Source organism: Octopus bimaculoides, chromosome 23, assembly GCF_046866305.1.
Source record: "Octopus bimaculoides isolate indiv1 chromosome 23, ASM4686630v1, whole genome shotgun sequence".
NCBI classification, from domain to species: domain Eukaryota; kingdom Metazoa; phylum Mollusca; class Cephalopoda; order Octopoda; family Octopodidae; genus Octopus; species Octopus bimaculoides.
Genome location: NC_142950.1, coordinates 24501542 through 24517885, shown reverse-complemented (window position 1 = coordinate 24517885; position 16344 = coordinate 24501542). Strand labels below are relative to the sequence as shown.

The 16344-nt window shown below is 39.1% G+C and overlaps 1 protein-coding gene across 1 annotated transcript; it reads right to left on the bottom strand.

The window, feature by feature from the left end:
• Window positions 1-3751: 3751 nt before the first annotated feature.
• On the bottom strand, window positions 3752-14658 carry LOC106876598 (RNA-binding protein 8A). Its single transcript, XM_014925210.2, has 6 exons — window positions 14507-14658; window positions 12161-12220; window positions 9142-9219; window positions 6368-6504; window positions 4554-4684; window positions 3752-3922 (listed from the first exon to the last, which is right to left on the bottom strand). The coding sequence occupies exons 1-6, from the start codon at window positions 14568-14570 to the stop codon at window positions 3862-3864; spliced, it is 531 nt and encodes a 176-aa protein (XP_014780696.1). The 5' UTR covers window positions 14571-14658; the 3' UTR covers window positions 3752-3861.
• Between the last annotated feature and the right edge of the window lie 1686 nt (window positions 14659-16344).

The following is a 16344-nucleotide window of genomic DNA, read 5'->3' as shown; positions in this document are numbered from 1 at the left end:
ATATATATATATATATAAAGAATATATATACATGTATACACACATATATGTACATACTTACATCTACATGTGTATATATATGCATATCAGGGTACAGGACGTTAGAACAATGAACTACAGACAACGGAACGAACACATAGGAAAACGGAAAGCCACTTGGAATATCCCTTCATCAGCTGTCTCTATTCTAACTAGACGTTTCGAAGATAAGACAGAACATACTCTAGAATAGTCTCTTCCTGAGTAGTGGATCAACCCACTACACAGAGGATTCCAAGGTGGCAAACACAAACCAAGACAGGAATATATATGTATATACATATATATATATATGCATACATACATATACATTTATATATACACATACATATGTAATATGGATGTGTGTGTGTGTGTGTGCACGCACAGTCTCTTATACTTTTATTTCTTTCAGACACGTTACTGTTTGGTTGTGGTCATACTGGAGCAACCATCTTGAAGGGTTTAGTCGATCAGATCGACCCAAGTAAACATTTTTACGCCTGGCATTTATTTTACAGATTCCTCTTTTGTCCAACAGCTAAGTTATGGAGTTCCAAACAAACCAGCACCGGTTGCCAAACGTTGAGCGACAAACACAAAGATGCACACACTCAAACAAACACACACACATCTATCTATCTATCTATCTATCTATCTATCTATCTATCTGTGTATCTGACTCTGTCTGTCTAAGTATACATACGTGTGCGTGTGTGTATATATTTGTGTGTATGTAGAAAAATCGGCAGAATATTGGTTTAGCTGGTCGTATAACGCCTTATCTTTTATTTTTGGGGAATTTGCAAATTTGTGTTCTACAAACAGGAATTCATACATTTATGGAAAAAAAATTTATGCGTATGATTTAAGGGTGATTTAGCTGTCTTTTTAAACACATCTCACGACCACCTGATACCTTCTCGTTTTTTTTTTGTCAGTCTGACATTTACTATTTTATTTGTTTCAGTCATTTGACTGCAGCCATGCTGGAACACCGCCTTTTAATCGAGCAAATCGACCCCAGGACTTATTCTTTGGAAGCCTAGTACTTATTCTATCGGGTACTTTTGCCGAACCGCTAAGTTACGGGGACCTAAACACACCGCCATCGGTTGTCAAGCGATGCTGGGGGGACAAACACAAACATATACACACACATACATGTATATACATATATACGACGGGCTTCTTTCAGTTTCCGTCTACCAAATCCACTCACAAGGCTTTGGTCGGCCCGAGGCTATAGTAGAAGACACTTGTCCAAGGTGCCACGCAGTGGGAATGAACCCGGAACCATGTGTTTGATAAGCAAGCTACTTACCACACAACCACTCTTGTTTTTCAATATTTTTCTCCCCATAAACACATTTAATGGAATGATGATGCAGCCAAGGATCGTCCCTTGCTGGGATGTAACCAAAAATTCGTAAAAGAGTGGAGCTTTTGGGATTTATGGAAGGGGAGGGGCTCAAAGAATTTTTTTTCATAATCGTAGGAATTCCCGTGTGTAGAACACAAATTCACCAAAATTTTCTGAAAATTCCCCCCTCCCCCCAAAGCTATGAGGTTAAACCAGAATCCCGCCGAAAAATCAACAGAAAGAGTACAGTAAAATTAACTAATACACGTCTTGCCGACGCAGACCACTACTAGTCGCTTTGAGACCCTCTTTATAGTTAAACACTCACGCACACACACATCAACGTTTCCAAGCAATCTCAGCCTCATTTTCACGATGTAGTGAGGTGTTGGCTTCTGACCTGCTCCACTTGTGGCCTATGTTTATTCTTTACAGCCAGAGTTTGGCGTTTGGACCAGTTGAGTGCTCAGATTCGTATCTGCGGACTCTTAGATTGTGAGACTACTTCATCAGATTCCTATTTGGCTGTTTATTGTCGAATATTTTTTTACTGTTTCTGACGTATCTTGTATGTTAATGAAAACCTTGTTATGACATGTGTTGCTCCTATAATCAATCATCTATCTCCGTGGGGATTTCTCTAAAGTTTGAATGTATTATCTGTTAATATTTCCATCACCATCACTACGATATCGAAATCCATCACTAACTACACGTAATTAATTTTACACATCAAAATGAATAAATTTCAATGGAGTTGCATTTTTTTCCTTCTTCAAGGCTATGTATGTTTTCATTACTGAGTGCATGTTTATCTCGTTAATGACGAATGAATCGATTATATGTCCATTAAGGTGATATTTAAAAATGCATTGAAACATCGATCATCAATTCCCATACAAGACTGTTTCGGTTTTAGAAAAGAAATTACGAAAACTGAAATTTTTGTTATCTGAAGATACGGAACGTGCGCTGACAAGTGAAATGATGCAATATACACGTGTATACAGACATAAATACAATATATATATATATATCTTTTACTTGTTTCAGCCATTAAACTGTGTCCATGCTGGGGCATCGCCTTGAAGAAGTTTTAGTCGAATGGTACTTATTTTATTGCTCTCTTTTGCCGAACCGTTAAGTTACGGAGACGCAAACAACACAACAAAACAACCCCACCACACACACATACACGACGGACTTCTTTCAGTTTCCGTCCATCAAATCCAGTCACGAGGCTTTGGTCAGCCCGAGGTTATAGTAGGACACTTGCCCAAGATGCAACGCAGTGGGACTGAACCCGGAACCACGTGGGTGGGAAGCAAGCTTCTTACCACACAGCCACAACTGCATACTTACAATATATATAGGTTTCGACGATGAGGGTCCCAGTTGATCCGATCAACGGAACAGCCTGCTCATGAAATTAACATGCAAGTGGCTGAATAATCCACAGACACATGTACCCCTAACGTAGTTCTCAGGGAGACTCAGCATGACAAGGCTGGCCCTTTGAAATACAGGTACTACTCATTTTTGCCAGCTGAGAGGACTGGAGCAACGTGAAATAAAGGGTCTTGCTCAAGGACACAACGCGTCGCCGGGAATCGAACTCACGATCGTGAGCCGAATGCCCTTTCCCTTAAGCCACGCGCCCTCACACGATATATATATATACACACACACAAACGAAATATACACCGCCGGAAGTTGTTGTTGACAAACAACGGCAGTTATTTTATTCAGCTGAATACGTCATTGATCGGTTGAAATTACCGATATACGACAACTGTAACATGAAATAACTTTGAAAATATAAACTTTTCTCAACATCACTAAGAGTAAAAGATGTTTTATATGACACATTCTACCAGTGTCCGAAGTTTGAAAGTGTTTAGTTACAAAAAATTAATTTCTCGATGTGCCGTTCAAAGGGTAAAGATCCCAAATAAGTGATGGGTACTGTACCTCCATTGAAATGCTATAAGAAGGAAAATCATCATCATTGAATGTCTGTTGCCCATGCCGGTGTGGGTTGGATGGTCTGACCAGGGCTGGAAGGCTGTACCAGACGCCAGTCTGATTTGTTACGGTTTTCTATGGCTGGCTGTGCCCTTCCTAACGCCAACCCCTCTGAGAGTGTAATGGGTGCTTTTACGTGACACCAGTATTTGTTATGACTGCAATGGGTCCTCTTCTCAAGCACGACATCATGCCAAAGGTCTTGGTCATTCGTCATTGCCTCCTCAAAAAGAGCTTTTCACGTGCCACCAGCATCAGCCACTTTCACTCCTTGAGACCCAACACTCGAAAGGTGCTTTTTATGTGCCACCAGAAATACAAGAATAACAAGATCCAAACAAAGAGTTGAATTGTTTTAGTTGTTTATTAAAATGAAGATGAATCCCACCCCACTCCCACACTCCAACAATAGTAAAAAATAATGAAAGGATTTTGATACAAAATAATTTTTCCCATCAGCGCCTTCGTCTGTCTTCTCTGTCTCCTCGGTCCCTATCTCGGTCACGCCGGCTCCGACTGCAAAAAACCCAAGAAACAAGAATGAAAACCCATTAATTCATTAGCATTTAAACTGGCCATGTCCAGCCAAAAGATTATATGTTTTATCTTCAAACTGGCCAGATCCAGCCTCTCACACACACACTAAAATATTATTCTAAAAATAAATAATTATGTCATTGAAATCTCAAAGCTACAGGATAATGAATGATTAATTCAAACCAATGTGAATAAATAAGCATTACGTTTGACAGAGGAATCTGAATGCTAAACCTTTTTGATTCCAACTCAATTCAAGACTGTCTCTGGCTCCACAGATACAAGACAGCTAATATCAAATCGTTTCTAATTGAAGTTAAAAATTTTCCTTCATAGCATTAATATCATCTTTATTAAGCTTCTTGACACTGACTTACAATGAAAAGTCCATTGTTTTACCAAATAAATTCTATGAAAAATCTCAAAGATTAATTACAATACATGGGAAATGTGTTTCAATGGAATTAAAGTTGTTAGCATAATGTAATGAAATACAGAAAATGTAAACCAATTAAAACAGGAAAACTAATGGAAACTAATCGAGTGATATTTGTGAAGAGTGTGCTGTAAGAAAAACTACAACAATTTGAATACAAATCAAAACCTTTACCTGCTTTTCCTTGGTCCACGCACAAAACACCAGTCAACGTTTATTTTCTGTCCAAGCATATCAGATCCATTCAGGGCATCCATTGCGCTTTGAGCTTCTTTGAATGTTTCATATTCAACGAGAGCATAACCCTGTTTGAAACAGAAACACAATGACATAATTTAGGAAATATACTGGCATTGGTACCACATAAATAGCACTTGTGTTGGTATCACATTAAAAACATAAGTGCTGGTACCACATAAAAAGCACAGGTGCCACATAAATAGCACTTGTGTTGGTACCACATTAAAAACATCAGTGCTGGTGCCACATAAAAAGTAGCCAGTACACTCTGTGGTGAGGTTGGTATTAGAAAGGGTACCCAGCTGTAGAAACCATGCCAGAACAGACAATGGTGCAGCCGCCGGTCTTACCAGCTCTGGTCAAACAGTCCAACCTATGCCAGCATGGAAAACAGTAGTTAAATGATGATTGACCACGATGATCTCGTAGTAAGGACATCCAACTTTACCAAAACTAAGCAGACAATCCAAGATCAGTAATCGGAATGAAAATGAGTTCAAACTTTGCCATTTATGTGACACCGGTCCAGGACTCTTGTAAGGGAGAGTAGCCTTAACACTTCTGCTGTGGAGGACAGGTTTTCTTTTCATGTGCATGGAAAACAATAGTTAAAGTAGACTAAACGATCAGAGAGCTATGGAATGCACTGAACGGACAATTATGAACTCAGTTCAAGTATCACCAAAGTCAGCTTTGTCTTTATCCCTCCTGGGGTGATCAAATGAAGTCCAAGTCAAGTACTGGGCTTCGATATAATCAACTACTCCCTTTTGCCCTAAATTTCTGGCTTCATGCTCAAGTTTGAAACATTTTACATCATTGTCGTCGTCATCGTCATCATCATCATCATTAAGGCAGTGAGCTAGTAGAATCATTAGCACACCGAGCAAAAGGCTTAGCAGTATTTTATCCGTCTTTACGTTCTGAGTTCAAATTCCACCAAAGTTAACTTTGCCTTTCATCCTTTCAGGGTCGATAAAATTAGGACCAGTTGAGCACACCTGGCAATATGCTGAGCAGCATTTTGTCTATCTTTACATTCTAAGTTCAATTCCACTGACGTTGACTTTACTGTTCATCCTTCCAGGGCCAACAGAATCAACTTACTCTGCCAAAAATTGCTCGCCTTGTTTCAAAGTCTGAAACCGTTATTATTATTATTACTAGCTGATCCCATGACATTAAAAATGACAGCTAATTGTAGTATTTTATTTATAAATACAGATGGTAAATTAAATTAATACACTTGTCAGTGTTATCTAATGGTTGACTTTTGAGATGTGACACCAAAACGTTGTTTGTTACTGAAAGAACGTTGGTTCACACATGCAAACATTCACATACTTCCAATGTACATGCACACACACATACTCACAGAGTTGAAACGCTGTTTGATTTTTCTTTTCAGCATTGAATGTTCACCATCACACTTCCATTGCACACACACACACACAAACATTCACATACATACACACACACACACATATTCACAGAGTTGAAATGCTCCCACTACCAGTTTGTCATCATCCCTTCCTTTCTCATTCATATGTTGTGACAGAGAAAAACACAACAGTATTATTACAGTAGAAAATTATTATTAGTGCTCTTAATATATTATTAATATACACTCAGCCTCCTGCTCTACTAATCCAGGGTATGGTTTAAGGAGCTTTATTCAGTTGACTATTGCACTCATTTTCAACTGAGTTAAAATATTTTCCCAAGAATATAACAAAGAGACAGATTACCTTAATGAAACCTGTTCTTCGATCCAGGTTGACATTCAGATTCTTTATTTCTCCATAATTAGCAAATATTTCATAGACATCATCTTCCTGTGCTTCTTCATGGACGCCAGTAATGAAGAGAATCCATCCTTCAACAGCTGGAGGTAGAAAATACAACCAAACAATAATCACATTAGGAGAGATCAGATGTGTGCTCCAGGCTGCAGCAAATGGTCAAGAGTTGTAATTCATCATCGTTTAACGTCCGCTTTCCATGCTAGCATGGGTTGGACGATTTGACTGAGGGACTGGTGAACCAAATGGCTACACCAGGCTCCAATCTGATCTGGCAGAGTTTCTACAGCTGGATGCCCTTCCTAATGCCAACCAGGAGAGTGTAGTGGGTGCTTTTATGTGCCACCGGCACGTAGGCCAGTCAGGCGGTACTGGCAACGGCCACGCTCAAAATGGTGTATTTTACGTGCCACCTGCACAGGAGCCAGTCCAGCGGCACTGGCAACGATCTCGCTCGAATGTCCTTACACGTGCCAGGAAGGCGACGCTGGGCACAGGTGATGAATAAAATTTGTTGATCAGGAGATGTAGTGACTTGCTGTATTTGATAAGATATGTCAAGCTAAGTAAATTTGTTGTCTTCCAAACATACAGCACACTCTTAAGTGGTTGACATTAGGAAGGGCATCCAGCCATAGAAACCATGTCACAACAGACAGTTGGAGTCTGGACAGCTCCCTGCTAACCAGCTTCATGTCAAACCGTCCAACCCATGCCAGCATGGAAAGTGAACGTTAAATGATGATGATGCTGATAACAAACTAAAGGGGAATGCTCAGACCTGATTTAGAACTTGTGATAGTGGAATGATGAATTATATCTAGGTCTACGTTGTAAATAAGTTGGTGAAATCACTCAAAAGAAATATGGCACACACCACCATAACAACAACATGGGTGAACAGGTTTTGTATGTAGCAGGCGATGGAGAAGACTGCTGGAGCAGACCGGTCTGTCCAACCCATTCAAGTGTGGAGAAAGAGATGTAAAATGATGGTGATGACAGCAATTGTGTGTGTGTGTATGTGTGTGTGTGTGTTTATTGATCTACATAGGCTGAATATTCACAGCTGGGTGACTGTTCTAAACAGGCAGTAAATGGTGATATAGAGTTTACCAGCCAGGTAGAATGAGGTAAAACTCAACCCCAGTTCTTTTAATTTTTAAGCCTGGTACTCATTCTATTGGTCTCTTTGCTGAACAGCTAAGTTACAGGAACATAAACACACCAACACTGGTTGTCAAGCAGTGGTGGGGGACAAACACTGACACAAAGACACACACATAAATGGGCTTCTTTCAGTTTCCGTCTACCAAATCCACTCAGACTGGCCGGAGGCTATAGTAGAAGACACTTGTCCAAGGTGCCACACTGAGATTGAACCTGGAACCATGGGTTGGGAAGCAAACTTCTTACCACACAGCCATGACTGCACCTGATAGGATTTTCTAAACATCGAATGGCTAGGAGGGTTCATCCAAATAAATATGAACCAAAGTGTCCATAGTAAAAAAATTTGCTGAGAAAACTTTTAAGGCACAGAGTGAGAGTTGAGGAAGATTGAACTATTATTCTAGCAGGTGAGGCTCCCTTGAGATAACCATCCGTCTTGTTTTGCAGGAGAAGAGTTATTGTATGAAATGAGGCAACAGCAAGATTTGAACATGGAAACACAAGGCATTATGGATCAACACTCCAAATATGACCACACCCACTGCAATTACTTCAATAAAGTATGAAATTGTACAGGAAGAATTGAATAGTGTAGGCAGGATAGCCACATTTGGAGCCAGTACCGCCTGACTGGCCTTTGTAGGATTTCCGAGCGAGATCGTTGCCAGTGCCCCTGGACTGGCTCGTGTGCGGGTGGCACATAAAATACACCATTTTGAGCGTGGCCGTTGCCAGTACCGCCTGACTGACCTTCGTGTGGGTGACACGTAAAAGCACCCACTACACTCTCTGAGTGGTTGGCGTTAGGAAGGGCATCCAGCTGTAGAAACTCTGCCAAATCAGATTGGAGCCTGGTGTTGCCATCCGGTTTCACCAGTCCTCAGTCAAATCGTCCAACCCATGCTAGCATGGAAAGCGGACGTTAAATGATGATGATGAGTGACTAAGGGTTAAATACCAGAATATCAGCTAGGTTCTCTGTAAAAATACATGTCTTCCAGCTCTGGTATAACGACATTCAGCAAATGATGAGAGCCACAACTTCTCCATAGGACGCCAGGTAACATCTCCAAATCATCTGGCTTCTACTTTCAACAGCTAAGCTCAAACAGGGTTGATGAAGAATAAAGAATTTTACTAAATCATCATCATCATCGTTTAACGTTCACTTTCCATGCTAGCATGGGTTGGACGATTTGACTGAGGACTGGTGAAACCAGATGGCTACACCAGGCTCCAATCTGATCTGGCAGAGTTTCTACAGCTGGATGCTCTTCCTAACGCCAACCACTCCGAGAGTGTAGTGGGTGCTTTTTACGTGCCACTGGCACAAAGCAATATTGGTTTCAAATTTTGGCACAAGGGGACGGGGCAAATCAATGACATTGGCCCCAGTGTTCAGTTGGTACTTATTTTATTGACTCCAACAAATGTAAAGATGGTCGAAATGCTAAGTATTTTATGCAACTTGCTAATGATTCCATAGCTCGATGCATTAATACCAAACCAAAACTATTAAGAAGTGTTCATGCAAGAAGAGTACTCACAGCGTTGCGGTCCAGGTCCCCCATCATCATCAACATCCATCACCTCATAATCCTCCACACCACTTTTAGTCTGGCCATCTGAAATACAAAAAAAACATTATTTCATCAGGTTAAAAATTAAATTTTTTTAAAATAATAATAACCCCCCCCCCAAAAAAAAACCAGGTGTGTCTGTTGCTTTGAACATATCTCATTAAAATATACTAATTAGTAACATCTACCGTCTACAATGTCGTTTTTTTACTTGGAGATTCTTTCATTACTAATACAACAAAAATGGTGGTAACTATATTTTGCTGATGAAGATTAATAAAACTGAAACATATAGAGAGTTGTCCCCATATCACTCAGTAAATTTTAAAGTCCTTTTCTGCAACTGTAAACCACATGTAACCCCATATTAAAGTGTTATTTGCACCATATTTGTTTATTTTTTGTTTTATTGAGGGAATTTGTCTAGAATTTTCTTTTCATTTTCAAGCATAATGGCAGTGATTACCCCACGAGTTTTTTTTTTTCGCCCTTTCAAAGCCTAGCCAGGCTCATGGGCCTGGTTTCCCGGTTTCTATGGCGTATGTGTTCCCCACCAGCTGGACGGGACGCTAGTCCATCGCAGTGTTACTCAAGAAACAGGAAGAAAGAATGAGAGAAAGTTGGGGCGAAAGAGTACAACAGGGGTCGCCACCACCCCCTGCCGGAGCCTCGTGGAGATTAAGTGTTTTCGCTCAATAAACACTCACAACGCCCGGTCTGGGAATCGAAATCGTGATCCTCTGACCACGAGTCCGCTGCGCTAACCACTGGGCCATTGCGCCTCCACTGCACCCTTTTAAAACCTAACCAGGCTCATGGGCCCTACACCATGAGTGGTCAGTTAAAATTCAGTGCTTAATAATTTAATGAGTGAAAGAGAACTTGGATAAAATAATTATAGTGTTACAACATAGTTGTGAATGGTAAGGATTAAATGGTAAGGATTAAATATAAAGCAATTTACAAATATATTTTAAAAGTAGGCTTCTCTGTTAACTGGTGGGTTTATGTGGAGAACATTATTACTGAAATAAGAGTAAATAGTACTACTTTGTTAGTGATATGAACCTTATAAAACTGTGGAATGGATGAGATGAATGTATAACTTGGAATGCTTTTTCGAATGAGAGTTGTGCAGCTTCCAATTTACAGAGACTAAATGGGGCACAAATTCAGCTCTGAGACTGAAAATCAATTCCCAGGAATTGATATCTAGGAAATATATATGTGAAAACACCCACATTCTCAACTTCCTGCATTCAACCTTACCTAGGGTGGTAGGCCTAATTTAGTACTCACTTTAACCCATCATTGTTAGCTGCCTTCAGCAGAATCCATTCTGTACTCTCAATACAGATAACAATAGACAATAGCTTTGTTCGGTAGTGGACTTAATCGATCTCCCAGTCTAATACCAACACCACTGGACAGTCGCTTTCAGTGGAGTCTCTGGTTTAAGATGAGATAACTATGTCAATGAGTTCCTACCCACTACAAAAGTAATCCATGAGTTCTGGTTTCTTTCTGCCTTTCTTTCCCATCAGTCAGTCACTGAGGCAATACAAGAAGGGCTCAAGGGTGCTGCCCTTCTTTGACAGTGCCATTAAAAGAATTAATTCAAACAATGGAAATTTATTCAATAACACAGTTGCAGAGTTAAGTCCCTTGCACAAATATGCCAGAAGTAAGCAACTTTTTGAAATATATTTGTAAAGCCTTTGAAGAATTTCTAGTTGAATGAATTGACCCTAGTACTTCTTTTAAGCCTGGTATCAGTCTTTTTTGCCAAACTGTTAAGTTATGGGGACATAAACACACCAGCACCAGTCATCAAGCAGTGGTGGAGGACAAACACAAACACACATATATATCATCATCGTTTAACATCTGCTTTCCATGCTAGCATGGGTTGGACGATTTGACTGAGGACTGGCGAACCAGAGGGTTGCACCAGCCTCCAATCTGATCTGGCAGAGTTTCTACAGCTGGATGCCTTCCTAACGCCAACCACTCTGAGAGTGTAGTGGGTGCTTTTACGTGCCACCGGCACGAGGGCCAGTCACATGGTACTATTATATATATATATATATATATATATATAGACGGGTTTCTTTCAGTTTCTGTCTATTAAATCCACTCACAAGGATTTAGTCAGCCCGATGCAGTAGTGCAGGACACTTGCCCAAGGTGCCGTACAGTGGGGACTGAACCAAGAACTATGTGGTTAGTAAGCAAGCATTTTAACACATAGCCACACCTACTTTCAGGTGAGTACAGCAGCTGAGTAGTACCACAGATATGGGGAAGACGAAAATGGGGGTAGAATGTTTGGTGTATCAGATAGAGAGAAGCTAGGAGATGACCTTGCATGTACAAACAAAACTGACTGGTTTTAGGATATCATATTTGTGGTAATGGACAGGTCTTCTTGAGCACAGTAAAACGCCCATGATCTCTATCCTTTGTCATCTCTTTCATAAAGCTCAACATCTTGAGATCAGTCTTCGATACTTTGTCCCATGTCTTCCTTTTCCACAAGTTCCAGCTGTCCTCGTCCATATACATCACAAGACCAAACTAGCACAGTCTTCTCTTGTGCACACTACATCTAATTCCTCTTATGCCTAACTTTCCTCACAATATATTTGCACCTTGTTGTACATGCATACTAATACTGTACATTCAGCAGAGCATACTAGCTTCATATTGTAGGACCAGCAGTAGAGAAATTAATCTTGTGCTCTCTATGAGGCTAAACACTTTTCAGTATTTCATTGTGCAGTCATTTGCTCAAAGAATAAGCTGAGAGGGTGAACAACAACAACTGTTGCTCCTACCAATCAGTCTAAATTCACAATTATTTTAGAATTTAATTGAAACTCAAAAGGGGTGTATTCTGGTTAGAAATATAGTAAGAAAAAGATTAAGATGTTATTTTCTTTCACACTGCTTCAAAATGTACCAAATATTACAACAGTTTACTAACCTGCGCCGAAACCTCTTCCTTTTCTTTTCTTAGCTTTTTCTTTTAGTTTCTGAAGTCCTTCTAAAAGTAAAAAGGGGAAAAACAAGAAAATTATTATATCTTTATTGGTCACAATAATAAGATTACTAAGCAGGAAGCAATAAACCATGGTATATAAAAACAAGGTGAGTGGTAATGACATTATAAACAATATATTCTGGTGGAATCAAATCTTATCTTTTTATTTACATGCTTGGGCTGGTGCCATGTAAAAAGCACTGGTGATGGTGCCAAATAAAAGCACCCAGTACACTCTGTAAAGTGATTGGCATTAGGAAGGGCATCCAGCTGTAGAAATCATGGCAGAATAGACAATGGAGCCTGGTGTGGCCCCCAGCCCTACCAGCTCCCGTCAAACTGTCCAACCCAAGCCAGCATGGAAGAACATTGAACTCTTCTGGCCTATACCTGCTGCTTTAATTAACACAGTATCCTCATCATCTAACTTGATGGCTCCCTTCATTCCTATGATAATACACCTATCATTATCATCATTATTGTACTAATATCTACTTATCCATGCTTGCATGGATCAGACAAAAGCATGTTGGGGGCAAAGTTTTCTACAGCTGGAACCTCCTTCTGACATCAAAGCCTATCAGTTTCCAAATTAGGAAAGTTGATCAAAGAATTGTAGTGTTGATACAAGTGTCAATGCACCAACTTATAAGATCTGGGATAGGATTAATGAATTGGGGGAGTGGAGGAGATGATCTGCACTTTCAGGATTAGAAACGACTAAATGAATTTTCATTTTATCTTCTACTTGTTTCAGTCATCAGACTGTGGCCATGCTGGAGCACCTCCTTGAATTTTAGTCAAAGAAATCAAACCCCAGTATTTTTTTAAAGCCTGGTACTTATTCTATCAGTCACCTTTGCCAAACAACTAAGTTATGAGGACATAAACACATTATCACTGGTTGTCAAGCAGTCATGGTGACAAACACAAAGACATACACACACGCGAAATTGTAAGAATCTTTTGGACATTGACTGATGAGGAATTAGCTACGAATTTTCTGTTAAATTTTCCGTTTGTTATGTTTTTGTTAAATTTATATATATATATATATATATATATATATATATATATATATATATATATATATATATATATACACACACACACACACACGACGGGGTTCTTTCAGTTTACCAAATCCACTCATAAAGCTTTGGTCGGCCCGAGGATATAGTAGACACTTGCCCAAGGTGCCACACAGTAGGACTGAACCCAGAACTATGCAGATGGGAGACAAACTTCGTACAACACAGCCACGTTTGCACACACACACACACACACACACACACACACACACACACACACACACACACACACACATATATATATATATATATATATATATATATATATATATATATATATATATATAACAAGTATTTTATCAAACTAGCGAAAGATAAAATGCCAAGTTAATACTAATAATATTTAATAGATTACAAATACAGCATGTGTTATGAATAGATAAATATATAATCATACCAGCATTTAGTGGCCCTGTGAAATTAGGTCCAGGAGGGCTTTTTCGGTAACCTGACATGAGGACTGAATTAATGAATTTCAGTGTTAAGTAGAATCCACCTACATCTCTTTCGGCAAGATATCGAGTGTAAATAGCGGTAGATATTTCTTAAAAAACAAACATGAGCCAAGACACAACTATATTTAGATATACTCTGGAGTACCAATACAGTGAGTTGAAACTATGGAGATAAACACTTGTATCTGAACGTATGTAGTCTCACTGAGAAATAAAGTCCCAGGTGGGACTTTCCGACTGCTAGGGATATCTTGTCGGGATCTAACTTCACATCTAGACTAAAAATATGTAGTCAGGAGGATTTATTCTTCTTATCGGTAATATATGATTATCAGATCACGATTTACAGACGCGATCGTATATATATATATATATATATATATATATATATATATATACATACACCAAAACAATACACATATATATAACAGATTTGTTGAAAGTGATACTTTCAGTACCAACGTTCTACATAATGATAAACAGTCTGTTATAGACATACAGACGAAATATTTTACAATAATTATCAGAGAAAAACGTCGTATCTTATTCTTTTCCCAAAACAGTAACAAACAACAATGAAATAAAAATGTTCCGATTGGTGATGAGAGCGCGGAATGTCACCAACGACACAATGATCATCATTTTCATGAACGTGGGTCGACTGTTAGTAATAGTAATATCAAAAATAATATAATCAGTAATAAACGATAAATAAAGACTAGAATATGCAAAGTCCCACTCACGATCTCCTTCTTCGTCGACTTCAAACTCTTCTGCCGGTTCTTGGACATCTAAAACATCAGCCATTTCTGAATCGAAGTTAAACAGGAAGTGGAAGTCGGTCTGAATTACTTCCCTTACTTGCTCTCTGCGAGTCTATGTCTCTCTCTCTCTCTCTTCTCTCTCTTCTCTCTCCGTCTCTATTTTTTCTCTCTCTTCTCTCTCCGTCTCTATTTTTTTCTCTCTCTTCTTTATCTGTCTTCCCTTTCTCTTCCCTACTTTGCTGTATGTAGGTTTCGAATCGCTAGAATTAACAGCCAAAATCTCCCTCAAATCACACTTCGTCTTATAAGAAGTATGAATATATGGAGAAAATATAAAGGTTGAGTGGTCATTAATGGAATGCCGAAGGAGGTAAAGAATACGCACACCTCCCGTTTTCCGCGCTTTTTACTTTTTTTGGTAATTTTTCAGATTAACACCCGCACGATCTTGACTAGGGTGTTAGGGTTAGAGTTTTAGGGTCAGGGTTAGGGTTTTAGGGTTAGGATTAGGATTAGGATTTAGGGTTAGGGTTTTAGGGTTAGAGTTTTAGGGTTTGGGTTAGGGAATTCCGTCCCTAACCGTAACCGTAACCCTAAACACTAATCTTAACCCCAACCCTAACCCTAACCCTAACACCCTAGTGAAGATCGTGCGGGTGTTAATCTGAAAAATTACCCTTTTTTTTCTCAAAAATTTCTTCGGGTTTCTATGTTTTAGAAATAGAAGAATACGATTTTGCACAAAAATCAAGTTTTTAGAGTTTTATTTCCCCGATCCCCACACTAATTCTTTAATTTTTAACTTTTCTTCGATTTTTTTAAAAATCCTCGTAGAAAAATACAGAGATTACGAATCTGGGAATTTTCTTTTTTCAAATTTTAATTCCCTCCTCCCCTACACACCCATCACCTCCCCGATTTCAAAAAACCAAAAACTCAGAATGTTTCACTTCTGTCTGATGTTTCACGCATGTGTAGAATTATACTGAAATAGCAGACGTCAAATGTATCAGACCACCACCTAGGAATCCCGACACGCTAGAAACAACAGCTAAACGATATTACTTCTGGAAAAACTTCCCATTTCAAAAAATCTAAAAGTAAAACATTCGGAGTTGATGGGTAGAGGTTGGGGAAAGGGATCTGAGTGTTTCGTGAAGAATAATAATAAAAAATTTCTTAAAGATTCGTAATCTATTTTTCTACGTGGATTGAAAAAAATTTCTAAAAAGTTGAAAATTTAAAATTTGGGCTGGGGAAGATTAGGGTTATTAACATTCTGAAAACCTATTATTTTGGGCGGCTACCGTAATTCATTTAACGAAAAAAAAAAAAAACGTTTCCAATGATTCGGGGATGGGGTTCCGGTCCCCAACTTCCTTTTTTTAAGAACAAAAATAAGGGGTTTTCGGCACTTGATTCTGCACAAAAAAAAATCCGAGATTTTTTTTTTCTTTGTGAAAATCGTGCGGGTGAAAGTATCAAAATTTACCATTACATAAATGATTCACATTAAAATACAAATCAAAACCCGAAGAAAACACAGGCATAAGCAAAGAAAGAAAAACAGAAAAAAATAGAAGAAAAAAGCCCTATATATTTAGCACTAAGTGCTTCAATCATTCGCATACCATAAGGTTCAACAGAACTTATGGAAGCAAGCCGACACGCTCGCGGCATTACTGCGGGAGGTGGCGAGGTTAAGGTGTTGGAACAGGTAAGGCGTTGGAATGGGCATCACATGGCACCTCGGTTAGGCGAGGAGCAAATGATGACAAGAAATTCATTGTTAATGGCCCAGCCCCGTCCAAACATCT

Coding starts and splice junctions, on each gene's coding strand:
- LOC106876598 (XM_014925210.2), bottom strand. CDS start 14,570: ATGGCTGATGTTTTAGATGTCCAAGAACCGGCAGAAGAGTTTGAAGTC. Junction 12,221..14,506: donor AGTCGACGAAGAAGGAGATC/GTGAGTGGGACT, acceptor TTTTACTTTTAG/AAGGACTTCAGAAACTAAAA. Junction 9,220..12,160: donor AGGAAGAGGTTTCGGCGCAG/GTTAGTAAACTG, acceptor TTTGTATTTCAG/ATGGCCAGACTAAAAGTGGT.